Raw genomic sequence first — 27736 nt, 5'->3', positions numbered from 1 at the left:
GTGGTTCCTGGGCTCTAGAGCACAGGCTGGTTGTGGGGCATGGGCTTAGTTGCCCCGTGGCATGTGGGGCACTGATTTTCCTGGACCAGGGATAGGACCCATGTCTCCTGCATTGGCAGGCAGATTCTTCACCATTGAGCCACCAGAAACCCCCTGTTTTAAAGGATGTCTTCCCAGCATCACCAGTGACGTGGAGGAGACTGTGAAGTCGGCTTCTGAGTGACAGCTGTCAGGACGGCAGGGGCTCTCCCATTTTCCAGATGAGAGCAGTGGAGGTACAAGCAGACTCAAGGTCCCTCAGCAGCTCCTGAGCCTTGAGAGGCCTGAGGACACTCGTCACAGGCCAAACAGACCCACTGATGTCCTTTGACATCCTGTCCTTGCCCCCTAACAGCAGATTCTTTTGTGGTGGGGTAACATGGTAAAGAGCTGGCTTTTAAAAGATAGGGCCAGCCTCCAAGGCAGTTTTGCTCTCTGACCCGATGAGGTAAAGCTCTGACGAGGCCTGTGGTTCCTTTGGCACTTACAGCCCAGCCCAAGGACAGAACTTCCTGAGCGGCTTGACCTTTCACTCAACGAAGACACTCCGGCCCCTGCTGATCCACTCACACAGACAAGCCCCATGGGACGGCAGTGTTGCTCTTTGGTGCGGGCCAGGTACCGACTATTAAGAAGCCAGGACCAAAAGTTGTTATGGAAACCATTTTAATACTAGAAAAATGTTTTTAATCAATTGCCGAGGAAGCTGTAGGGCCTGGCCTACCTCCCACAGAACCAGGGGCCCCTGGGGACCCACTCACCGAGCCACAGCCCGTGCCCCTGCCTCCGCTCAGCATGGCAGTGTGTGTGGTCCTTTGATGACTTCCCTCTGCCTGGGAAACTGCAGAGCCACCACCAAGGTGGCTTTTCCCCGTCTTGGGGTGTTCTGCCATGTCCCATTGGGAAGGGTCTGCGGGGGAAGCATCCCAATTGTAGGGCACCCACTACACGTCAGGTCACGTGATTATTTTCACACATAATCTTGTTTCACTTGAACCAATAATTCTGTGATATGTTGGTAATTGTCTCCATTTCACCAGTGTGGGAATTGGAACTCGGGGAGTGAAGTGACTTGGCTAAGGTCATATAACTAGTTAGTGACAAAGTCGAGATTTCGAACCCAGGCAATCTGGCTCCAGAGCCACTTTGTGCTTAAAGTAGGAACCAAAAGCGAGGACAACTCTGTTGCTAAATAGTCACACTGATTTATAAAGTTCCCTTCGGAAGGAAGGTAACACATATGCAGTTGTAAAGACAAACTCTCAAAACAACTTTCCTTCCAGCTTTTGGTCTGCAAAGAGAAGGCATCATGGGATGGGTGCATTACCCAGGAAGTGGGATCTCCGGCATGACTGGCTGCTGTAGCCAAGCAGGGTAATGTACGTGGATGAGTGGATTTCTTAATTTTGTGTTCCTTAGAGTTCCTCTGAATTCTGCCACTCCTTTCCTCCACAGCGCTTTCCCTTCAGAAGCAAGATCTGAGGGCAGATGTGAAGGGAAGAGAGCGTTGCTTTGGGTTAGGCCAGTGGATTTGTGAAAAATGGGAGAGCAGAGGGCAAGGTCATGACAACAGCCTGCCTCTCTCGGGTGCTCCGATTCTAAACTGATAGCATCTCTCCTGGGAAGAGGGTCCCCCCCCACCCCCCGCCACCCACAAGAGCACTGGCAGGCCTGGAAAGGCACAGACACACCCCGAAGGGAATTTCTCCAGCCTTCTGCTGAAGAGAAAGCTTCACTTTTGTGAATGCTGCACAAACTAGAAATGCAGTTAGGGAGCAGCCACTGCTGATTATACTGTGCCTGACAGCCCGGCCCGAGACCCAGGACACCTCTCACGATGGCTCAGAGCAGCCGAGACTGAGCTCGGGGTCCTTCAGTTTGGAAACAGGGATCATGACATTCACAAACCATGTAACGTGTTAGCCCACTCTGACAGTGTACTTGTCACAGTGTACTCCTCCCCAGGCCAAGGTGGGAGAGGCAGGGAGGAGGAACCCCTGCACCAATTCAGAGATCAGGGTCAGATTTACATTCCTGTGAAGAAGGGACAATCACTTAGCTTGAGCCCGTGGGTCCACATTCCAGCCCAGGGCAGTACGGGAACCTGGGCCCCTGCCTGCGATTAAGAGCACCCTGACACTGGTCTTCCCAAAGGCAGAAAATGGACGCAAGAGTGCCCTTTGTATACAGGGACTGGGAGCAGTCTGTTACCCAGCCCTGGCACAGTCTTGGCTGTCAGCAGACACTGCAGTCTTGACACTGAAGCACCAGTAGATTCGAATAAATCCCTGCAGATTGGAACCTTTGAAGGCCTTCGATTAAGGAAGGCAATTCCACACCCCTGCATTCTCCCTTTCTTCCCAGAGGGGAAGACAGCTTGCTGGCAGTGGCCGTGGCCCAGCCAGGGCTCCTTGAGATCCTGAGGCAGCAAGGTGAGCAGGTTATTAAGGGCCAAGTCCAGATGGATGAATGAGGAGGCTGGCAGGAGCCAGGGCTCTTGGCTCCCCGGCAGCTCCCACAGTGGTGGTCTCCCACACTAACACCTGCTCATCTCCGTCTTTCCCACCTAACCTCTAGCCAGCCCATAAGAGGGAAGGGAGAAAGAAGCCAAAGACAGCCTCAAAAGGCTTGTCTGCTCTGCTCGGCTGGAGTCTGGTTGCATGTGCTGGTCAGTGCCTCCACCTGGCTGCATCGCTAGATCCTACTTCCAAGGTGTGTTAGGGATGACGAGACAGCTTCTTGGTCCTCCAGGACCCTCGTCTTTCTCAGTGTCTGTCCAGGTGGGGCTGGTGGCAGAACCCTGCAGGGCTGCCCTCCAGAAGGCAGGCAGTCCTGGCCCTGAGGGAGGTAAGGGGCCCGACAACTTGGGCTTCATGCTGATGGCCACAGGCCCCTTTCTAGACTTTGGTATTAAAGTCTTGTTCCTCAAGTTCGGGGTGAGAAAGCACTCCATCGTGAATGTTTGGAAGTACACTGGAGATCTCCAAGTTGGCCTCAGTTCAGCATCCCACGTGCACTCCAGCAGCTGACTGGACTTGATTTTTTATAGAACTGGTAAGACCTTGAGCTTGAGCTTTTCCTCCACTGCAGAGAGGCACTGCCTCCAGGGAAAATAAACCAAAGGACATTTTTTTACCCAACAACAGAATGTCAGCACTGGCAGGAACCTCCTCCAGATGGAGATTTGGACCCAGAGATGGGTAGTGACCTATGCAATGTCTCAGAACTGGGGGTAGAGCCAGTCTGGCATCCTTGCCCAGAGTTATAAAACATTAGATCCTCCATGAAAATAAATATTAAAAATATTATCACCAAGTTACCAGCAGTCCATAGTGAGTAGGCCTTATTCCCAGTGCCTTTGCCCCAAAGGCGGCAACGTTCTCTAACTATAGTCTAAATCGCTTAAAAAACTGAAAAGCCGTAATGTCCATTCAGAATGCAGTCCCGTTAGGTGACAGGCTCCACTGCATGGCCTAAAATTAATCAATGTTTATCGGCTGCATAAAGGATGTTGTAGTGGGATGTTTTATAGAGCAGGTACACGGAGGGGGTGGCAGCCTCGGGGAACACGTGGTGGTTCAGGGCCGTGTCCATCTCGTCCACGTACTCCACCTGCAGGGCGATGTTCAGGGCCTGGGACAGGGCCGTGATCTGGATGTGGTCACACTCCATAGCCATGGGCTCCACTTCCTGCAAAAGCCACAAGGAGAAAACAACCCAGTTGAGGATGCATGCCCAGCAGAGGACAGGTGAGAGGTCCCACCCTGGCTTTTTGCCCAGTTGCAGAGCTCAAAACCTCTGCAACTGTGCAATGGTCTCCACAACAGGCCTTGAGGCAGATGTCGACACACGCATTTTCTAGAGAAGGAAACGCAGGCTCAGTGAGGAAGGAACAGATAGAAATCACCAGAATTAAAAGGTTTGAATCTAGATCTTTTTGATTCTGGTCCCCTCGTTGTATGTCAGAAGAACACACCACTTTGAAGAATCTGGAGAGGAGAGCGGGAGTTTTTCAGCTTGGGCTTTCTAATGTATAAGGAACCTCAGAGCAGAAGGGGACTCTATCATAAAGGGATTTCAAGCTTAGGTGCTTAAAGAGGGCTGGGCGAGCAAGTGAGCAAGTCAGTGGAGACAGGCAGAGATGGTGACAAGCTGGCTAGTGAGTCCCAGTAACTCAGGCAGCTGCCACTTAGCTCCTGCTGATTGTTGCCAGGCAAGAATAAAGCCTGGGGAGCTGGATCTTCTGATTTTTCCAGAGAAATCCAGACATCCATATAAAAACTGCACAACGTTTAAATGGTTGGCAGTCCTTTCAGGTAAACACCACACATCATAAAACATGTCCTGGAGCAAAGATGACTATGGGGTTGCTACTCTGTCATTTTGTAAACAGTCCAGTCCAAAGGCCCTTTCATGAGACAATCTGAGGCTCAGAGAGGGAAAGCGACTTGCCCAAAGCCACACAGCTCAGGCAGCTCAAGGACAACCTGTTCAGTTTTCTAATCTAATCTAATGCTCTGAATTGCCATGTAGACGTGACACCCCAGCCCCTGGTTAGGGAATGTCGGTGTTAAGGTCTCCTAAGGAGAGGGGGATGAGAGCAGAGCCCAGGGTTGGAGGCCACATCCCAAGCCGGGACCCCGAGGACCTACATGAGCGCAGAAGTCTTTGATGTCCATCTCCTCGTCGATGAAATGTCGGAAGAAATCTGCACGGTTCCTGATGAAGGCAGAGGTCAGCAGGCGCAGGAACTGCACGATTCGGTCCGAGAAGCTCTGGTCGTTGAATACCTTCAGCAGGCTGGACACGGAGCCATCCTTCTCCACCAGCTCTACCACGCTGTAAAACTGTACCCCCGGGCCCTCAGCTGGGGGCCAGGCAGGCCCTGCCCCTCCCTCCACGAGCCTGGCTCCATGAAATTTCCACTTTGAAATCCTCAAGTTGAGGCACCAGAATCAATCCATCAGAGATCTCACCAAAGCTAAGTGACAGGGTTAGAGACACTCTGTAGTGAGTCCCTTGGCCCCAAGTCTCCCCTCCTCACTGCCGTGACTGCGATTCTTACATACAGATTCAGAAGTGAGAGTCCTCCAGCCCCGCACCGCCCTCACTAGTGGGGTCAGGGGGGTGAGGTGGGGAGGCTGGGGGAAGTTTCCAGCCTGACAGCTACCGTTCCAAAGGAGGTGCCTCCTCCCAGAGGAAGGGCAGGGCCTTGGGCTCCCTGGCCCCTCATGTCCCCACAAGCTGGAGGCAACCCTCAGTCTTCTGTCTGCTCTGCCAGCCCTGAGAAAAGCTGAGTCCCTCAGCTGTCATGCCCAGGGTTAACTCACAGCGTTGAAGAAGTTTCGGAACGTGTGCTCCTCGAAGCCAGCCACCAGGAGGTCGTTGGGGGTCTGCAGTACACGCTCTTTGAATCTGAAGGAGAAAGCCAGTGCTTTCAGGGAAAGGCAGGGGGCGCTGCTGTGACCATCAGCTGTCCTCTCACTCCCCACTCTGCCCCCACACACCTGAGAGTCACTGGAGGTGGGTCGTAGACCCATTTCACAGATGAGGAAATTGAGGTACCACCCATTCCAAAATATACTGATTCTATCTTCCGAAGGTCTCTTGACTGTCCCGTGGTTCCTGGGGCATCAATACCATCTCTGGCCTGGCAACGCCCAGCCTCCCCTCCCTCCTGGTCCCCACTCCACAGGGACTGTAAGAGTGACCTGCCGCAGCCTTCTCCCTCAGGTCACAGCTTCTCAGCACCGGGGTCCCGGAAGGGCCCCTGCTGAGCTCACCAGCCACATCTCCAGTCTAGTCCACAGCCTCCCTCATGCCCTACAGCCACTCCCCCTTCGCATCTTCACCCCCTGACATCCACTGTCCCCTCGGCCAGGCCTGCTCTTCTCAGAGATGGGCTGAATGTAAAAAACATTGTTTTTTTTAAAAAAACAAGAGCATCATCTGTGCTCGTGAGGTTATCTTTGTCTGTTGTGTGTGGACGGTGGAAATACAATCTGGACTATAGGGTATGTTGCATACGTCTTCCCAACTCCCTGTTCAGTGAACCCATGATGGTAGCTTGAAAAAAAAATCATGACAAGAGGATTTAGACTACAGAAATCAACTCACACCACAGGTCAGGTCTCCCGGCCAAATGGCCATTAAACCTTTGCCAGCACTGACCTACCGCAAGATCTGGTCCAGGGACCCCACCTCTTGTCATTGCTCCTGCTGCAGACCGCCAACAGGCACAGCCCCTTCTGGGACCTGTCCTCACCCCCAGGGACAGCGAGGAGCTGCCCCAGGACACAGAGTTCAGCAGCAGAGACGAGACACAGTCCAAGGGACTGGTCCACAGGAGGGAACACCTTCCACACAGAAGGGCCGAGTGGAGAGGCTCAGGGGGACCAGCTGGCTCGGGCCTAACTGCAGCCCGGCCCCAGGGAGGGGAGCCCAGGCTCCAGTGAGGACGCAGCAGGGGTTTTCATGAGGGACTCAAGGCACAAGGAGAAAGGCCTGGGAGGTGTAGGTGCCCAGTGGGAGCGCGAGGGGAGAAGAGGCTGGTCTGAAGCCAAATCATCTCATAATCTGGAAGGTGAGGCACTTTTACTTTTGCTGAAAGGCAGCCTGCCCCTGTCTGGGCCGGTGTCTCTAAGCCCGTTTTGGCCAGGGCAAGTGTGGGAAGGAGTGTGGAGTGGGGGGCTGCAGCCCCGCTGCTAAGTCGCTCTCTGGCTTTATAATGCTCCCCTTCTGTGCAGGGTGGGTGATGGGGACAGGTCTCCATGGCAGGCTGTGAAGGCCTCTCTGGCCACTGTTCCCGTGAGGCCGACATGCACAGCTCGGCTCCCAGCTCTCTTGCCTGCACACCCTCCCAGCCCCAGCTACGTGCCCATCGCATCCCCACGCTCATTCCTCACCAGTGCCTGCGGGCCTCACAGTGCCAGCCCTGGGGTCACAGAGACACAAGGGCCCAGTCTAGTGGGGGCCAACAGTCAGGGCAGGACTCCCGCCCCGATGAGGTGAGGGAGGGGAAGGAGGACGGTGTCCAGACTTGGAGCGCGGGTCCCCTCTTGCGCAAGTCATGTAACCTATCCGAGGCTCAGTTTACTCATCTGTAAAATGGGATGACACCAGCCTGGTACTTCCCACTGGACCCCACCTGGATGGCTCCCAGGCATTTCAGACTTGGCAACCTGGAGCTCCTGATCTCCCCCAGCCTCCCTGTGTGGCAAGGGCTTCTCAGTCCTGATAACTCAGGGCAAACGCCCAGCACTCAGCCTCAACTCTCCGCTACACACCCCACTCCAGCCATGAGTGGATCCTGTGGTGTCACCTCCACTCGATCAGGCCACCTCTACGACCTCTCCTCTGGGCTCTCCAAGATCACACCCCTTGCTGCTCTCAGACGCCATCATTTGTGCGTAAGCCTGGTTTTTCCTGCACACAGCAGCCTGCACGTCAGGCCTTTTGCTCTGCCAAACCCTCTGTGGCTCTATCTCATTCAGGCCAACATCCGAGGTCCACGAGCCCCATGAGGCCCTACCCCACCGGCCCCCGCTATGTCTCCAACCCCTACTTAAAACTGTAGCCCCTAGCCCTGGACAACCTGGCTGCCTTTCCTGCCTGATTTTTTTTCCCACAACGCTTCCCACCATCTGACACAGCAAGTTCTGTCCGTATCTACTGTCCCTCGTTCCCAGTTAGGATGCTAGCTCGACAGGCAGAGCGCTTTGTCTCTCCTGTTTGCTGCTGCATCCCCGGGGCCCACGACACAGTCGGCATGTGGCACCCACTTGGGTGATGGCTGCAGGGAGCAAGGGTGCCCCAGAAGGAGGGTAGAGTAGAAACCCGCTCAGCAGAGGAGTTCTGGCACCAGGATGCATGAATCAACCCCATGTGCTCTGTGACCCGTGGCCACTCTGCACTCTTCCCTGGTGTGTGTGCAGGAGGGCATCTGATGAGGAAGCCTGGGATCTTCATCAATCCTCTAAGGGCTGTGAGACCTCCAAGGTTAAGGAAGCAGGTCTCAGCATCTTGCTACTACTCCTTGTTACCCAGCAGCAGCGGCAGCTTCTCCGGGAACCTGTGAGAAATGCAGAGTCCCCGGCCCCAGCCCCACAGAACTGGAATCTGCATCTGAAGAAGATCCCAGGGGGTCTGCACAAATGCTGACGTCTGAGAAGCCCTGAACTAAGCTGAACCCCAGGGGTCAAAGGGAGGATCATGTCCCAGCTGCAGGACAGAGGGGCCTAGGACGGCATCGACTCCAGATCCAGGCTGACCAGGTAGACGCCTGGGTTACACACACTCACATCCAAGGTCAGCTGAAGCGACCCAGAACAACGGGCAATGCTTCTTTGTTTTCTCCTTGGAATGAGGCTTCAAGAACGCACCCAAGGCAAAACTCACTTCACCCAGGCACACTCAGATCAGAGAGTTGAAAGTGCCCACTAGGTCATTTGTCCCATCCCCAGCCGGCCCCTTGGCTGCTCTCATTTCCACCACGAGGGCCGCTGGGCATCCCCTCAACGTGAACGCCACCCCTCATTCCCTGGGCTAAGCAGGCTGCACTGAGGTCAAACCCTCAGGGAGGTTCAGGGCTGATCGACACAGCAGAAACATAGCCTGCCCAGCATCCCTCACACAGCACTCACTTGAGGATCTCCCTGCTCTTGCCCAGCAGAGACTCCAGGTAGGAGTAGCCCAAGGCCCGGTAGAAGCAGTTCCCATCCCCCTTGGTCTTGCGGATGGCGGTGAACCTTTTGCTGAGTTCCTGCGGGGGACAGAGGAAATGTGGGCGTCCGTACCAACGGCACCTCCGTCAAAGTCCTGTCAGGGGTGGGGTCCCGCCTCCCCCAGGCAACATCTGCTCTCAGACTGGAGGCCCTCCACGGTGTCCCAACTCTCATCCCACAAAAATAAAAATACGTGGAGTGCGACCTGCCCGAGGCACTGTGAACGGGGAGCCATGCCCCGCTCTGAAGAGCTTACAGGCTAGGGGGACGATGGACAGCTAGACGACTGTCACAGGAAGACAGGGGATGCACCAGGGGGCGGAGCAGTGGCATCTACACCAGACTTCAGCAGTCCAGGAAGACTTCCTGGAGGAATGGCACCGAGGGAAGTGGTGTGCCTGGTGGGGGCAGCGAGGGTGCATGTGGCTGTGAGGTGGGCCAGGGGCTGCACAGGCAGTAGGAAAGGCCTCCCCGGACATCGCCAAGCAGTCTGGCCAGTCCTCCAAAAGAGGTGTGGCGTCCCCACGGCACCCCCTCCAGTTCTGCTCTGAGCTGTCAGCTTCCGCCCCAGCTGCCTCCCGGGCCTGCCTACAAGTCAGGATTCTGATGGCCCAGTGTGGTTTCCAAGGGGTCAGGGAGTCCCTGCTCCCACCAGGGTGGTGCTGACGGCTCCCCAGAGGCAGGCTGTAGGGAGGGGTGTACTCCCTGGAAAGCCAGCTCATCTCCCAAAGGCTGAGATATGCAGCCCAGCTCTCACTCCTGCCCCAGAAGGGCTCCCGGCGGCCACAGGAGACAGTCCTGCCCAAGTGCAGGTGACAAGAGGGCAGTAGGGGCACACCCAGATTCCTCCTAGTCCTGTGACCGTTCCTGCATCCTTCAGCCATCTGCCCTTTGTCAGAGTCCAGCCAGAGTGGGCCTTCTCACCACAGAGCTGCTCACAGAGTGGTTACAAATACTACTTTTATGGGCTCAGGCTGCCTGGCCCAAATGCCACCTCCTCCACGCATGCGCGGTAGAATCATGGGCCAGCCATTTAATTTCTGTAACTTGGTTCCCTCAGCTGTGAAATGTGGGTAATAAAAGTTCTGACCTTGCAATGCTGTAATGAGGTCAAAAACTGCTGGTTTGTTTTTTTTTCTGCAACTAAAGGATTTCTCACTAAGGTAAATGCGTCCAACATTGCATTATTCTGGGAGCCCTCTAATTTGTCCAGGAACCTGGTCCAAACGCAAAGCCTTTTTACCTTCAAAGTGGTACCTTTGTCTCTGCTCCCAACTCCAGCCCATTTCATCTAGGCTCCCCTCCTCCTGACCCTCTGCCTTACCTGGATTTTCCTCTGGTAGATCCTGTTTTCAGGATGATCCCGAAGAATTGATAGAATGTCACATTTTTCTGATATTAGGTTGAAAGATGTTTCACTCTGAAAGACAGAAAAAGGAGCAAAGCTGTGACCATTTCAAAAGCAACCGCAGGACTTTCATCAATAGAAAGCCCACGACCTGCTGGTTGCAGGACGCAGTGAATGTTGCCTTCCCTGAACAGAAGCACCTGCGAGTATGTGACTGGCAGCCCAGAAGCCAGGCTCCCCGGCAGGAGTCAGGGTCAGCCCCATCGTGAGAGGCGTATCATCTTGTAAGTCCTTTTGTTTTAAATTGTTTGGAAATATTTATTTAGTTGGCTGTGCTGGGTCTCAGTTGCAACACGCGAGCGAACTCTTAGTTGTGGTACGTGGGGTCTAGTTTCCTGACCAGGGATCGAACCTGGAACGCTGGCATTGGCAGTGCAGAGTCTTAGCCCCGGGACCGCCGGGGAAGTCCCTCATCTTGTAATTTCTGAACTGACTCATTTTATAGACTGTAATATATCAGTGCACAAAAATAAATGCAGCATGGTTTAAAGACTTAAATGTAACACCCGAAACCATTAAACTTCTAGAGGAAACCATAGGCACTTTGCTGTTTGACGTTGGTCTTGGTCGTATTTTTGGGGGATCTGTCTCCTCAGGCAGGGAAAACTCAAACAGAAACAAACAAATGGAACTACATTAAAACAAAAAGCTTTTCATCCAGGAATCTATTTCCTGTCTGTGTAAACTTGCCTCTTCTGAACATTTCATACAAATGGAATCATATGATTGGTCTTCTATGACTGATTTCTTTCACTTAACATAATGTATTTAAGATGCATCCATGTTGTAGCACGTATCAGTACTTTTTTCCTTTTTGTTGTCAGATAATATTCTATGGTATGAGTATACCATATTTTGTTCCATTTGTCAGTTGATGGATTTTGGGGTTGTTTCCACTTTGGGGCTATTATGAATAAAGTTACGATGAATATTCCTGTTTAGAAAAAAAAGCTTTTGCACAGCAAAGAAACTTTCAACAAAAGGAAAAGGCCACTTACTGAAAAGGAGAAGATATTTGGAAATGATATATCTGAATAAGGAGTTAATATCCAAAATATATAAAGAATTCATACAACTCAACATCAAAGATACAAACAACCCAATTAAAAAATGGGCAGAGGATCTGCACAGATATTTTTCAAAAGAAGACATGGATGGCCAACAGGTCCATGAGAAGATTTTCAACACCGATAACCATCAGGGAATCAAAACCACAATGAGGTATCACCTCACCTCTGTTAGAATGGCTGTTATCAAAAAGACAACAAATGACAAGGTTGGTGGGGCTTCCCTTGTGGCTCAGCTGGTATAGAATCTTCCTGCAATGCAGGAGACCTGGGTTAGATCCCTGGGTTGAGAAGATCCCTTGAAGAAGGGAATGGCTACCCACTCCAGTATCCTGGCCTGGAGAATTCCACGGACCATACAGTCCATGGGGTCGCAAAAAGTTGGACACAACTGAGCAACTTGCACTTTCTAACAAGGTTGGTGAGAATGTGAGGAAAAGGGAACCCTGGGTGCACTGCTGATGGAATTATAAACTGGTATAGTCACAGACATCCTGGAATGTGAAGTCAAGTGGGCCTTAGAAAGCATCACTACGAACAAAGCTAGTGGAGGTGATGGAATTCCAGTTAAGCTATTTCAAATCCTGAAAGATGATGCTGTGAAAGTGCTGCACTCAATATGCCAGCAAATTTGGAAAACTCAGCAGTGGCCACAGGACTGGAAAAGGTCAGTTTTCATTCCAATCCCAAAGAAAGGCGATGCCAAAGAATGCTCAAACTACCGCACAATTGCACTCATCTCACATTGTAGTAAAGTAATGCTCAAAATTCTCCAAGCCAGGCTTCAGCAACATGTGAACTGTGAACTTCCTGATGTTCAAGCTGGTTTTAGAAAAGGCAGAGGAACCAGAGATCAAATTGCCAACATCCGCTGGATCATAGAAAAAGCAAGAGAGTTCCAGAAAAACATCTATTTCTGCTTTATTGACTATGCCAAAGCCTTTGACTGTGTGGATCACAATAAACTGTGGAAAATTCTGAGACATGGGAATACCAGACCACTTGATCTGCCTCTTGAGAAATTTGTATGCAGGTCAGGAAGCAACAGTTAGAACTGGACATGGAACAACAGACTGGTTCCAAATAGGAAAAGGAGTTCGTCAAGGCTGTATATTGTCACCCTGTTTATTTAACTTATATTCAGAGTACATCATGAGAAACGCTGGACTGGAAGAAACACAAACTGGAATCAAGATTGCCGGGAGAAATATCAATAACCTCAGATATGCAGATGACACCACCCTTATGGCAGAAAGTGAAGAGGAACTCAAAAGCCTCTTGATGAAAGTGAAAGTGGAGAGTGAAAAAGTTGGCTTAAAGCTCAACATTCAGAAAATGAAGATCATGGCATCCCGTCCCACCACTTCATGGGAAATAGATGGGGAAACAGTGGAAACAGCGTCAGACTTTATTTTTCTGGGCTCCAAAATCACTACAGATGGTGATTGCAGCCATGAAATTAAAAGACGCTTACTCCTTGGAAGGAAAGTTATGACCAACCTAGATAGCATATTCAAAAGCAGAGACATTCCTTTGCCAACAAAGGTTCGTCTAGTCAAGGCTATGGTTTTTCCAGTGGTCATGTATGGATGTGAGAGTTGGACTGTGAAGAAAGCTGAGTGCCGAAGAATTGATGCTTTTGAACTGTGGTGTTGGAGAAGACTCTTGAGAGTCCCTTGGACTGCAAGGAGATCCAACCAGTCCATTCTGAAGGAGATCAGCCCTGGGATTTCTTGGGAAGGAATGATGCTAAAGCTGAAACTCCAATACTTTGGCCACCTCATGCGAAGAGTTGACTCATTGGAAAAGACTCTGATGCTGGGAGGGATTGGGGGCAGGAGGAGAAGGGGACGACAGAGGATGAGATGGCTGGATGGCATCACTGACTCGATGGACGTAAGTCCCCGTGAACTTTGGGAGTTGGTGATGGACAGGGAGGCCTGGCACTCTGCGATTCATGGAGTCGCAAAGAGTCGGACACGACTGAGCGACTGATCTGATCTGATCTGATCTGATAGTCATTAAGGAAAACAGCGTGGAGATTCCTCAAACAAATTCAAACAGAACTATCATATGTTATTCCATTTCAGGGTATGTATCCAAAGAAAACAAAAGCACTTATTAGGAAAGATACAGGCATCCCTATGTTCACTGAAGCACTGTTTACAATAGCCAAGATGTGGAAGCAATCTAAGTGCCCACAATAGATGAATGGATAAAGATGTGGTGTATAATATGCAATGGAAAATTATTCAGTCACAAAAAAGAATGAAATATTTCTCTTTGCACCAACATGGGTGGAGCTAGAGACCATTACACTGAGGAAGTTAAAATAGTGAAAGCCAATATTACATGATATTATTTGCAATGTGGAATCTAAAGAAATGAACAAACATAACAAAACAAAAACAGGGTCACAGATGCAGAGAACAAACAGGTGTTTGCCAGAGGGGAGGGGGTTGGGGGGAGGAGAGAAACAGGTGAGTGCGATTAAGGGGTACAAAACAGAAGAGATGAGCCACGGTATGAGGTACACAGTGAGTGGAGTATACTCAATAATTATGTAGTATCTTTGGTGACAATAACTAAACTTACCATGGTGATCATCTTGAAGCATAGAGAACTAGTGAATCACCATGTGGGGTAACAGGAGCTAACATAGAGCTGTAGGTCAATTATACTCCAAAAACAAACTCACAGAGACAGAGATCAGATGTGTGGTTACCCGAGGCAGGGGTGGGGTCACAGGGAACTGGAGGAAGGTGGTCAAAAGGTTCCAGTTACAAACTTCCAGTTGTAAGATAAATAAGTACCGGGGACGTAATGTACAACATGATAAATATAATCAACAGTAGTATATTAACATTTTTAAGAGAGTATAATGGCACCCCACTCCAGCACTTTTGCCGGGAGAATTCCACGGACAGAGGAGCCTACAGTCCATGGGGTCACAAGAAGTCAGACATGGACTGAGCGGCTAACACAAGAGAGGAAGTCCTAAGCGTTCTCATCAGAGGAAAAATCTTTTCTATTTTTTAAACTTTGTGTCTTTACAAAGATGAGGGATGCTCACTAAACATGCAGTCACTGCATGATGTACGTGAATCAAATCTCTGCGCTGTATACCTTAAACTCAACGCAGTGCTGGATGTCAATAACACTGGAAGAAAAAAGAATATAGTAACTGAAGTCTGTGAGCCTCCCTACTGTAAGGAGGCTCCATACTCCCTTTGTCTTCTCCTGACCTTCCTGTCTCACTCATTCATTCCTTCTTCTATTCATCCAACTATACCCAACCAGTCTGCACCAAGCTCTGTTTGTTGTTCAGTCGCTCAGTGGTGTTGGAGCTGGAAACACAGAGGTTAGACCGCCTAGCACCACCTACTGGTGAAAGTTTATATCGCAGCCCAGCTCTGAGTGGAGGCCAGTTTCCACCCAGAGAGAGAAATCAGGGCCTCTAGACGTGGGAGCTTGGTGCGAGGCCGTCTATGGCGTCACACAGAGTCGGACACGACTGAAGCGACTTAGCAGCAGCAGCAGCAGCAGAGGGTGGAGACGGAGAAGGCAATGGCACCCCACTCCAGTATTCTTGCCTGGAAAATCCCATGTACCGCAGAGCCTGGTAGGCTGCAGTCCATGGGGTCGCTAAGAGTCGGACACGACTGAGCGACTTCACTTTCACTTTTCACTTTCATGCCTTGGAGAAGGAAATGGCAACCCACTCCAGTGTTCTTGCCTGGAGAATCCCAGGGACCGGGGTGCCTGGTGGGCTTCGGTCTATGGGGTCGCACAGAGTCGGCCACGACTGAAGCGACTTAGCAGCAGCAGCAGAGGGTGGAGAAGTCATCTAATGGCAAAAGGAAGACCCAGGGCCAGGGGAAGGGTAGGACATATCTAACAGCTAATCTCCCACAGGCTTGTGTCTGCCTCATGTTTTTCCTGCTCACATGAGGGTTCAGGGCAGTGGGAGCTGCACCCCTGTCTCCAACCCTCACCCCCCACCCCGGGAAAGGCTCTGATTTCATCAGGAATATAATGTTAAAATATAATGTGAAAGCCACTTGTGTGTGTAGTTGAAACAAGTAGCCTTGATGGGAACCTACTGTATGGCTCAGGGAACTCTGCTCAATGCTCTGTGGTGGCCTAAAAGGGAAGGACATTTTTTTTTTTTTTTAAAAGGGTAATATATGTATAGTCATGAAACAGAAGTAGATTTTTTTTCTGGAATTCCCTTGCTTTCTCCATGGTCCAGTGTATGTTGACAATTTGACCTCTGGATCCTCTGCCTTTTCTAAACCCAGCTTGTACATCTGGAAGCTCTCAGTTCCTGTGCCAATGAAGCCTAGCTTAAGGATTTTGAGCATAACCTTACTAGCGTGTGAAATGAGCACAGCTTGTACAGTGGCTTGGACAGTCTTTGGCACTGCCAAAGAATAAGTCCCATTATTTACCCACCTACCTCAGTAAAAAAAAAAGTCTTGTTTTTTACACACAGCTGACTTAAAATGATGGCTTGGGTCTTTTTAAATGATGGATGATGACAAAGGAGCACAGCTCTATTGAACACTGCTCGCACTTGGACTGCCCCCCGCCCCCCAGTAATACCCAACATATGGTGAGGGAAGAGGCACAAACTCAGTTCTATTTGATGAGCAGTTTGAGACAATGTCACTGGCAGAGTGGAAAGCAGTATAAAGAATGAATCCTAAATACAGAGCGACAAGAACTGGGTTGGCCAAAAACTTCATTTGAGTTTTTATAACATCGTATGGAAACACCTGAACGAACTTTTTGGCCAACACAATATTGCAGATGGTAGAAAACTGCCAGTCAAAATGAGAACGTGAAAGGTGGGTCAGGAAGGCGACCCACAGGCCTCACACCAGGGAAGCCTACCTAGGCTTTCCACTCGCCACAGTCGTTATCATTTTTGCAAAGTAAATAGCAAATTTACTTAGGCTATTTAAAACAGTCAATTTAAAAGGAAAACATTAAACAGCAGTTTGGGGGTGGGGAGGGGCTCACACTTGGGGTTCAAGAGACCCACCGTCAGCCCCAGGCGTTTTATTCCCTGTTCCCATCCTGCCACCCCCCACCCTTTGTAGGTATTCCCTATGTCTTTCAATATGTCTTTTAAAAATACCAAGTTGTTTTATGTAAGCATGCGTTTTAAATATGCAACAAATTATTCTATAGGTATCGTGGCATTTTCTCTTCACTCAATACTACTTAAGATCCATCCTTTTTGACAAATGGCTCTCAGGTTGGTTGCCCTGCCCAGCAGTGGAGCCTTGAGCTGGCTCCAGCGCCCCCTCGTGGTCCCGGGTGTGTTTACAGGGCCACTGGGAGGGGTGAGTGAGTTTCTACTTTGGCACTTTGGGAGTCCCCGCCTGGCACGTCCAGAGTGACTCAAGTCAGCCCAGGTGGCCTCCACCCCACTTCCCATAAGCATGGCCCTGGTCACATGGCTGGAAGAACAGCCTCAGCTCACTGGCCCATTAACCAGGTACAATACTCTGCATTTGACCTTGGCTGACTGCAATTGGTGGTTTTTTAAATCATGGCCGAAAATTTCCAGGGTGTTATGGGACGGGGACTGGCCTCGCCTGACAATGTTGCGTCAGACCTCATCAGGTCACTTAAAAAGATTTTAGCCTTTAGCTGCTGATTTGCAAACAGGTGCTAATGAATTAGGTCAGGCAGATAGCACCTCTACTCTGAAACAGTTTTGAGCTGCCGAGTGGAAGAATGTATTTCAAAGTGGAGAAGGATGTTTCTCTAATCACTGACTCCTCCCCAGAGACCCCGGGAACTAACCAGATGCACTACAACGGGGGCTTGGTGTTCAGACCAGATCTGAGTCCTTGTGGGGGTCCTCTCACCTCCTACCTTCGGAGACTATAGAACCAGCACGTCACCACCTACTGGGGTCCTGCTGACCCTGCCCTTGATCCCCAACCCACGTCCAGACACCACCCACCTCCAAATGGAGGGAAGGCAAGTTCCCCCCTACTTCCCTCCGTTTTCTCGCCAAAGCCTCTACACATCTACAACCTGTCCACATAGCCCCAAGAGTTCCTCAACCAGCCTGAGACCAACGAAAAACCAGGTTGACCCCAGCCCTCCACCTCTACCCTCATCCACGGATCCTGCCCCACAGAGGCAGCATTTGAAGTCCCGAAGGCTTCCGGTAAAGATGTGACCCGCCAGGGCCCAAGGGAGGGCGCACTGCCAGCGCGATGTCGGAACTCGTGCCCCACAGCTGCTGCCTGCCCCCTCCCGGCCCATGGGAACCCCATGCGCCCAGCACTGTGAGAGCGCCCCCAGGGACCCCCCAGGAGATAATGGGGTGACAAGGAGCTGCGGGGCAGGGAGGGGCCAGGCTGAAAGGACTGGGCTCTGGCAGCTCGGGCCCACAGACCTTAAGGCTCTGACCCACAACACGTGTGACCCACGCCCACCCCCTGCCCCTCCGGTGAGTTCTCCATGGGCCCCTCCTGGAGCAGGCACCGCTCGGGGTTGGAAGCCAGCCCCGGTGAGCTTTCAGGAGAGGCGACACGAAGCTCCACGCGGACGCGGTCCTTGTCACTTCTGTCGCCGTACTCCTGGAACAGCTGCTGGTCCCCAGCAGGCACGGAGTACCCGCTGGTTGATGCGTCACCTTTGCTGGGAGGTCACCGTATGCCAGGTGCTGGGGATAATCTCACTTAAGCCTCACGGTAGCTCTGTTCTACACGTAGAAACCGAAGCCCAGAGAGGTCAAGCTGTTGGCCCCAAGTCACACAGTGAAGCGATCCCGGAAGAAACTGGACCCTGGCCCCCCAGCACATTAAAGGTATTCCACAGACCTGGTGCCTTTCTGGCTCTCTCCCCCTCCACGAAGAGAGCCCACCTGGCCCTCAGCTGTGCTCTGTCGTCACTTCCTGATGCCTCCTTAATAGCCAAGCCTCAGGCTCACGCCTCTACCTACAATCTCCGCCCCCACCCATGACATACCCCGCGGTGCCTCTGTGGGCACCCCCAGCCCAGGCTCTGAGGTCCTGGTGGGCCTCTCTTGGGTCCACCCTGAGGCCTGGTGGGCAAGGCCAGCCCTTGGCCTGCCTGACCTTCCTCTGAGGCTGCTCTGCTGGCAGGGCTGACCCCGGGTCGTGAGTCAGCCTTGTTAACCAGGCCCAGCCTCCCAGAAGCCACAACTCAGTGCGTGGTCTGACTTCAAGCTACCAACTCCTCCACGGCAGGGGCCAGAGCCTGCAGCCTCACCACCAGTGGGGCAGGACCCAGAATGCAGTCCGCCGCCCCTCTCAGAAGGTCCCTATCATTTCTAGAGGCTCCCCTGTGGCTCCAAACCTGGCCTTGCCTGCCTACCGCTGGGGTCTCCATAGCGGGCTGTTTGCAGGGGCTGGAAGGAAATGCCTTTTTATCTGATTTTTATTGGAGGTTGGTTGCTTTACAATGTTGTGTTAGTTTCTGCTGAACAACAAAGTGAATCAGCCACATGTATACATATCGCCCCTCCCTCCTATACCCCACCCCACCCCCCTGCCCCCCGCAGGTCATCACAGAGCACCGAGCGGAGCTCCCTGCGCTAAACAGCAGCTTCCCACTAGCTATCTGTTTTACATATGGTAGCGTATATATGTCATTTCTATTCCCCCAATTTGCTCCACCCTCCCAGGGCCCCCCCACCCCACCCCATGGCCACATGTTCGTTCTCTATGTCTGTGTTTCTATCCCTGCCCTGCAAATAGTTCATAAGTACCATTTTTCTAGATTCCATATATATGCGTTAATACACAACATCTGTTTTCCTCTTTCTGACTTACTTCACTCTGTATGACAGACTCTAGGTCTGTTCACATCGCTGCAAATGACCCAATTTCATTCTTTTTTATGGCTGAGTAATATTCCAGGGAATGCTGCTTTAAATGTCTACTTTAGGGTATAATGTACGATGTACCAACATATGGAATAATCGAACATCTTTACTGATGAGCGATCAAAAACATTTGGAGGCCAAAGATTTAGGGGAGTGCTAGTCCTAGGGCTCTGAAGTGGCTTCTTACTGCTGCTGTAACCAATTAGTACAAACACAACGATTTAAAACAACAGGATTTATTATCTTACATTTCTGGAGGCTCAGGGGAGAACCCACTTCCTTACCTTTGTCAGTTTCTAGAAGCTTCCTGCATTTCTTGGCTTATGATCCCTTCCACCCACTGTCACCTCCTTCTCACTCTGAGCTTCCTGCCTCTTCCTTATAAGGATCCTTGTGATCGCATCATTGGACCTCCCCGGTAATCCAGGGTGCTCTCTCCATTTCAGGACCCTAATTCACCATACCTGCAAAGCCCTTGCTGCCATGTGAGGTACCCTATTCATGGGTTCGGGGATTAGGATGTGGGTGTCTCCGGGGTGCTATTACTCAGCCTACCACTCGCATGCCTCATCTCTGCTGTTCAGCGCAGCAAACAGGGAAGACCCTACACCTGAGGCCCAATTGTCTCAGGTCAGTTATTGGCTGGCCTTGCAGACAGCCCGGATTCAGATGCTGGTCCTCTCTCATCTGACACCTGGACTCTTAGCACCCTCCTAACCGACCCTCAGACCTTCATCTCCCGCCCTGACCTCTCCCTAGAGATCCAGCCTCAAACACCACCAGCCACCAGGATGTCTGACCACGATCCCCGAATTACTGTGCCCCTAATTGCCTTCTCCCTCCACCCCTGCATCCCCTCCAGGTGTCACCAGATCTTCGAAAGCCCCCCTATCCAGATAGAACTCACACCAAAGATGCGGAAGGACTCTTCCCCTCCTCTCTTCCTGCTTCAGCTCTGCTCCTGTGTCTGGCCAGAGCTGCCACCATCTGCCCCCAGGGAGGTGGCACCAGCGTCTGCCCAGTGGACCTCCTGGCTCCCACTCCCGCTCCCACCGTCACCCACAGCACCCAGCATGGGCTCCCACAAAGCGAACCAGTTGAGGGCGAGACCTTCCCCAGGTCCCTCCAGTGGCTTCCTTCACTTGGGGAAAAACTCAACCTTTGGATGACAACCGTCATCTGGCCTTGCTCCCCTCACTCTCCTGAACTCCAGCCCCAGTGACCCTCCTTATGTTCCTCAAAAAAATGCACCCATTTCTACCGCAGGGCCTTTGCACATGCTGTTCCTGTGCACGGGCGGATTCTCTGCCTCTTTACATGTCTAATCACCTTCCTTGACCATTTTGTCTAAAGTTGCCCCTCCCCCCAACCCCTACTGCCTTAACTTGCTTTATGTCTTCAGCGGGTTCTCTAACATATACGTTCATTTGTTGACTTGCTTTCTGTCTATCTCCCTCCACAAGAATGTCAACTCCATGAGAGTAGGGACTTTGCTTGCCTGTCATGACCAGATTCCCCAGTGCCTGCCACATAGTAATGCTCCCAAAATGCAGAATGAGTGGATGAGGGAATAGATGGAAAAGCTGGTCTCTGACTCCAGCCTGGCCACTTCTGGCCCTCTGTCCACTCCACTGCCAGAGAGACCATCCAAATCAACCATCTCTTATTTGTCAAAAATATGTTTTGGTCCCCTCCACCACCACATTTGCAGAATAAAACCCAAACCCCATGGCGCAGCATGTGAAGCCCTTTATAGCACATTCTGAATCCCCCAGTTTTTCTAGATTCATCTCTCCTTGCTCCATACAGACCACTCACCATTCCCAGAATATCCCACTCTTAACCATGTTTCCAGGCCTGTCCCACCCTGACTGGAATACACAATTCCCCAAATGCTTCCTGAAAACTCCTACACATCCTTCAATACCCCATTCAAAAGACCCCTTTGTGAGGCCTTCCTTGACACTCACTTCTCCCTTAGAGTGCTTGGGTTCCTGCTGTGCTCCCCAAGCCCTTAGGCTTCTTAGGTCATAACTGGTAGTTCAGGAATTGCTTGTGTCCAGTTCTGTCTTGTCTCAGGCAGTGAGTTCCTAAAAGAGGGCAGGCCCTTGTCGTTCTCATCAATGCCCAGCCCAGCGTGGGGCTGGACTAGGGACCCTACTGGGGGCTTGTTTGAAAAACCAAAGAACAAAGCACAGAAGGGCCCTGTGGGTTTGCTGTTCACATCTGACCCTCACTCTTCACTGAATGCCCTTTGAGTGAGCACGAGACCCCTCACTACCTACAACCTCCATCCGTGGCAGCCCCCAAGCCTTGTCCTCACCCAGGCCACTGCCTTCCCAAGGGCTTCTATGTCTTCTACCTGGGACCCTTCCCTAGCTCAGTGACTTTGAAATGGATACAGAAAGAAAACACTATATGTTCCAAAGGCATTCTCCTCTGCCCACCACACACACACTCACCATCATCCATACCACACAGACTCAAAAACATCACCAGTGGGCCCGGCACGGTGCCTGGCAAACAGTAGGTGCTCATTAAATGCTGAATGAACAGACGAGAACACACCATGCACTGCCTCTGCCCCCACCCTCTCCCCATGATTCCCAGAGAGATGTCTTGTTTGGCAAGTTAACCACTTCATTCCTCTCCAAGGCACTACGCCGCCCGTCACAGGGCGCGGGCTGGTGCTCTGACTCTACCTGCCCTCTAACTTCTGTTCTCCTGAGTCCAGGGCAGACGGGAGGCTGGAGTCAGAGGCCTCACTGTGCACCATGAAGGCCAGAAGATCAGGCCCCAGCCCCACTGCCCTACCATGCCCTCGGCTACCCAGTGGTGACTGGAAGGCAAGCCAGCCTTGGCTCCAGGGTGGCTAAACCCATTTTTACCCCAGCCCTGGCCACTCCCTTGTGGGCAATGCAGAAACACCTCGGTGCCCTTCCAGGAGCAGCAGAGCCAGGTAAACCCTTAGGCCCTGCCTGGAAACAGGAAGTGGTGTTTCCAGGTGCTCCAGAAACCCTCAGCCACACCCAGCTGGTTTGTCCAGGACAGGCTGGCTTAGATGACCCAGCCACCCACGCCACACTCAGAAAGTGTCAGACCATGACCAGGCTTTGACCCGTGTCCCAAGCCAGCGGCAGCCCGCAGTGGTCAGTGACCCATTTCCTTACTCAAACCTAGGAGGGAGGAGGCTCTAAGAACCAGGCCCCTTTGCACACCCATTTCCAGGATTCTGTTGTCAGAGGGAAAGCCATAGCCAATTATCTGAACCAAGCGCTCCATGCGCATCACCTCATGTGATCCTCACAGCAGCCCATTATACAGATGTGCAAAATAGTGCTGGGGAGGGGAAGCGACCAACCAATGCCTCTTGGGTTTCCAGGGGGTGGAGGTGAGATCACCCCTCAGGGCTGTGACCACAAGCCAAGCCACCAGTCCTTATATGTTCCAGGCTCCCTGGAGCAGGGGGGTCAGAGTTGATCAGTTTTAGGCATTCATCACACCTAGTCCTCTGCAGATTGCCTGTGCCCCTGTCTCCCCTCACCCCCAAGATGGGCTGATGTAGTAATACAAACGAAAAATTCCTGGTGGCTCAGATGGTAAAGAATCTGCCTGCAATGCTGGAGACCCAGATTCGATCTCTGGGTAGGGAAGATCCCCTGGAGAAGGGAATGGCAACCCACTCCAGTATTCTTGCCGGGAGAATTCCACGAACAGAGGAGCTTGGCGTGCTGCAGTCCATGGAGTTGCAAGGAGTCGGACACGACTGAGCAACTAACACACACACACAGTAATACAAAGAGCACTGGACTGGGAATCCAAGTCCACCATGATCAGTCCCAGCCCCTCCCTGTCTGGGCCTGAGGGTCCCCGCCTGCCCAAGCCCTGAGTTTGGCCTGGCTCAGAGGGTCTCCGGGGCCGTTTCTGGCCCCTAATTCACGTGCCTCACAACTTGAGACAGTCTCTCCACGTGGGTCCTAACTGCAAAGACCTTCTGTTGACAAGCAGGGCGGAGAGGATGTCGGGCCACCCGTGGCAACCCCAGGTCCACTCGTGGGGCTTGGGAGTGGGGAGGTCTCTAATGGCTGAGCCCTCGGGTGGGTGCGGCCGGGAGCTGCGAACTGCGGGGCTACTAACGAAAAGGAGGCGACCCTTAGCCCTGGAGCCTCCCTGTCCCCGCCGTCGGAGCGGCACACGGGACACCAGGGACGAACGCGCTGGGGGCGGGGATCCTGGGCGCTGTGTTGGGTTCCCGGCGCTGACCGTCCACGGGAGCCTTCCAAGAAAGGACCCGGACCCCCCGGTATTCCTGGGGGGCCCGAACGCAGCGGATTTGACACTGGGGGCTGAGCCTCGCGCCGGATCCCCAGTCCCGCGAGTGCACATGCGCCCGGGGGGCGACCCCGCCTACCGCGCCCCCTTCCCACCCCTCCTTCCCCGCTTCCCCCTTAGACCACTGACCATAGTGACCGGAGCCGTCGGGCCAGGTCCCGCCCCAGCGAGGAGCGATCCGGTGCGGGAGGGCGCCGCGGGAGCCACTGGCTGGCTCCGCCGTTGGGTCGGGCGGCGGGGGCCTCGAGGGCGTGGGGACGAGCGGCGAATACACCCGACCGCTCCGCAAACCAGAGGTTAGACCTCTACTGTGTCCCAGCAAGACACACGCCCCGCGATTGACGTCTGAAGCGGGCAATCAGAAGCTGGGCCACAGGACGTCACAGAAAGTGGGTGGGACTTCACGCACCTTCAGCCTATACTTTAGGGGCCATTTGACAGGGTACCGCCTCCTTTTAAAGACACAGAAACCTCTTAACTAGCAAAGGAGTTAGCCCAACCCAGAAACACAAGTCTTCGTTTGTGAAGGCTGAAGGACTTTCGCTCAAAACTGTAAACTGAAGTCTTCTGAAAGATTGGCTGTGCTATGTGCTAAGTCACTTCTGTTGTGTCCGACTCTTTGCGACCCTATAGACTGTAGCCCGCCAGGCTCCTCTGTCCATGGGATTCTCCAGGCAAGAATACTAGAATGGGTTGCCATCGCCTTCTCCAGGGGATCTTCCTGACCCGGGGATCGAACCCAGGTCTCCTGCATTGGCAGTCAGATTCTTTGTCGGCCCTCGTTAATTCATAATAAGGTCATATAAGTATAGTTTGCTCAAGATCAGAGGACAGGTGCTTAGGGAACATGTGTTCACTAATATTAAGTTACCTGCCTGCACGTGTAGCTTCTAAATAATATTTTACCCACTTCCAACTCATGAATCAGTAGGTTGCCAGGCCACCCAATTAATGTTTGTTGAATGACTGAATTTCTACGATCGTTAATTCTGTGCCTCTGGAATTGTATGGCTATATATGAGGCACAGACCGTGAACCAGGCTTGGTTGACTCACCCTGTATACAAGCTCATTATTGCTGAACATCAAACAGACGAATATGTATCATTCAGAACGAATATGTATCATTCAGAGATTCATTCACTAGTCCCTGACTGCTGGAAGACAGTGCTTTGGGGGTGGGGGCAAGGGGCTCCAATGAATTGTATGTACCCCTTTTATAAGTATTAATACTTCCGGGATTGTGTATTAATTCCCCCACCCGACTCTTACACATCTGCTGTTGGTACCAGGCTAGGCTCTCAAGTAGACAACATCTACATCTTCCAAGCGCATATCACTTACTCAGTGGGGAGTTTGGGATCAATCAAGACTCAAGGAGAAATAACAATAAAAGCTAATTTTTTTTTTGTTATTTCTCTTTGAGTCTTGATTGATCACTTTTTTGAGCACTTACTATGTATCAAGCACCATCCTAAACTCTCAACCCATATTATCGTAATTTCCTCACAACTAGTCTATGGCGGTAGGTTCTATTATCCCTGTTTTACAAATGAGGAACTAAGGCATAGAAAAATTAATTTACCCAGCACATGGAAGGATTCAATCCCAGGCAGCCTGACTCCAGAGCTGGGTTTGAATTTGTTCTGAGGAGCAATGCAGGTGCTTGCAAGGGGCTGTGTACTCCCCATGCCTTTTCTTGCATGTGGAGTTTCTTCTCTGTTGTTTGTTTGTTTGTTTTACAGCTAAGGAAAAGCCAGAGAGGTGACAGGCTCAGTGCAGGGCTCATCTAGTAAGATGTTCAGCTGGGATGAAGCCCAGATTCTGACTCCATATCCAGTGCTCAGTGGAGACTGTGTTAGGTGGACTTCACTTGTGGAGGAATGATTGAGCCAGGTGTGGCTCCTGGGGGTGTGGGCGAGGAGACTTTGCTGAGAAGAGCAGGGAAGGGTCTGTGAGGGCACTGCCTGGGGCCTGGTCTCAGGCTTAACCCTTGTCAAGCCCACATCAGAGTCATTTGGGCCTTCCAGAAGGAGGGCTTCTAAGAAGGAGCCCTCATGCTGGGTCATAATAAGCCCTGAGCCCTTGGCCCATCTCCTCCTCTCCCCAGACCACAGCAGCTCCAAACCAAGCTGGCACTGGCCTGTGGAAGGAGCACAGGCAACCCTGGGCCCAGGCTAGCTCTAGACCCTGCCGCTCACGGCTGTGTAGCCTCAGGTGACTTCCAGGGCCTCTCTAGGCCACTGACTCCCCACTCAGTGAAGGAGCTGAACAATTTAGGCCATTAAAAATAGATGAAAAAATATTTTTAATAGTGAAGCTTTTAAACAAAAACACAATCTTACACAGAATCTCAGTACTATGTGTAATGGAAACTTTCCTCAACTGGGTCTTGAATGAGCAGAGAAAATGTAGTCTCTTTAGTCTGTAAGTAATCAGACTTCTCTCTTAAGAGTCCCTTGGACAGCAAGGAGATCAAGCCAGTCCATCCTAAAGGAAATCAACCCTGAGTATTCATTGGAAGGATTGATGTTGAAGCTGAAACTCCAATACTTTGGCCACCTGATGCAAAGAGCGGACTCATTTGAAAAGACCCTGATGCTGGGAAAGATTGAATGCAGGAGGAGGAGGGGACAACAGAGGATGAGATGATTGGATGGCATCATGAACTCAATGGACATGAGTTTGAGCAAGCTCCGGGAGATAATGAAGGACAGGGAAGCCTGGCATGCTGCAGTCCAAAAGAGTCGGACACGACTTAGCAACTGAACAACAACAACAACAACATCTGGTGAAAAGCAGGGAGAAAAAAGGCTTCCAAATAGTTCAGCCATTTTCTTTCTTTGTTTCTTTTAAATATCTACTTACTTATTCTTCGATCTTCATCGCAGGATCTTTAGTTGAGGCATGCCAACTCTTCGATCAGGGATTAAATCTGGGCTCCCTGCATCAAGAGTAGAGTCTTAACCACTGAACCACCAGGGAAGTTCCTAGCAGTTTTCAGTCTGGGTTTGAGTTGAAATCATGAACCGTCCTTCTAAGGGCTGCCCTGTGTTCTTTCTGGAATGAACCTACTCCACTTCTGCCTTATCTCCTCTCTCTCTCACTTCCCCACATCCTTAATACATGAGCTTAAGAGGCTGGCTTCAAGTACCCGGAACCCCCTCTAAGCCTCTGCTCCTCCTGGAACGTCCTTTTCACAGGCTCCATTTGTCACAGTCCCCCATCCCCACCCCCATCCTTCAAATTCTGGCTCCTCCTCCACGAAGTCTTCTCAGATTTCCAAGCTGGTCATGAATTCCTCTGAATTTCCACTGCATCATCTCTGTCCTACTATGTCCTTATCCTTTCCAACTGTGAGTTGGAAGGAATAGTAGGACGTGTAATTACAAGTGTGAGCAATGGCATCAAGTGTATTTCTGTCATGACTGCCATAGCATCACTCCTTGTGGAAGGCATGCCTCTCTGTTTCCTCATCTGTAAAGTGAGGGTATCCATACCCATCTCATAGGGCAGTCAGGAGGACTAAATGAGATGATCTTGAAAAGTACTTGACACCGCACTCGGTATCCAGTAAGTGCCCCATATACGTGGACCTTGCCTGGTGCTTACTGGGGCCTGAGTCTTGTTCATCTTTGCCTAAAGGGGACAGGTAGGGATTTGCATGTAGTAGGAAGGAGCCTCAAGGACATCTGTGTCTTTGCCAGAAAGGGAGGGGTCGCCTACCCCCTCCCAAGTCATTTTCCCGAGACTATGGTGGAGAGTTCTCGGGCAGCCATAGCCCTGTTGGCAGAGCTGTTTCAGTGCAGACCCACTTCCTGCTGTGTGTTATCGTCGTGCTGTTTCACTCACTTGACCGTCTCTGCGAGCTGCGGGCAGGGTGCTCTGCGGGAAGCCCAGGACGCCCGGGTTTCCTTGCAGGATGTCAGCACCATCCTCCTGGCTGCTCCCTGCCCCCACCCCTCGCATTAGAGCCTGCAACTTTGAGCTGGAAAATCTGAGATACAAACTTGCATGCTGTGTCGCCGCTGGGGAAGATCAGAAAGAATCGGATCCCTCCTCCCGTCCCCTACCCTTGGGGAATAGAGCTGTGGGCCAGCCCTGGGGTCAGTGGGCTTCCCTGGCTCCCACTCCGAGGGGTGAGGCTGAGAGAGAGGCCTTTATTGTTAAGATAAGCTCTTTCCAGAAAGAGCAATGGGACTTGGGGGAATTAGGGTATGGGGAGTAGCACCTGGCTGAATAGAGAGAATTTTCTGGAATTGGGGAAGTGGTGGAATTAGGTGTCCCCGAAC

At 51.7% G+C, this 27736-nt stretch overlaps 1 protein-coding gene across 1 annotated transcript; it reads right to left on the bottom strand.

Moving 5' to 3' along the window:
- Nucleotides 1-688: 688 nt before the first annotated feature.
- OTUB2 (OTU deubiquitinase, ubiquitin aldehyde binding 2) lies at nt 689-23760 on the bottom strand. The gene is made up of 6 exons (XM_027521539.1): nt 23575-23760; nt 10087-10182; nt 8682-8800; nt 5370-5454; nt 4692-4886; nt 689-3729 (listed from the first exon to the last, which is right to left on the bottom strand). The coding sequence occupies exons 1-6, from the start codon at nt 23575-23577 to the stop codon at nt 3523-3525; spliced, it is 705 nt and encodes a 234-aa protein (XP_027377340.1). The 5' UTR covers nt 23578-23760; the 3' UTR covers nt 689-3522.
- Nucleotides 23761-27736: the final 3976 nt, after the last annotated feature.

Source organism: Bos indicus x Bos taurus, chromosome 21 (assembly GCF_003369695.1).
Source record: "Bos indicus x Bos taurus breed Angus x Brahman F1 hybrid chromosome 21, Bos_hybrid_MaternalHap_v2.0, whole genome shotgun sequence".
NCBI classification, from domain to species: Eukaryota; Metazoa; Chordata; class Mammalia; order Artiodactyla; family Bovidae; genus Bos; species Bos indicus x Bos taurus.
The sequence above is the reverse complement of the archived record's forward strand: the minus strand, read 5'-3'. Positions and strand labels throughout refer to the sequence as shown.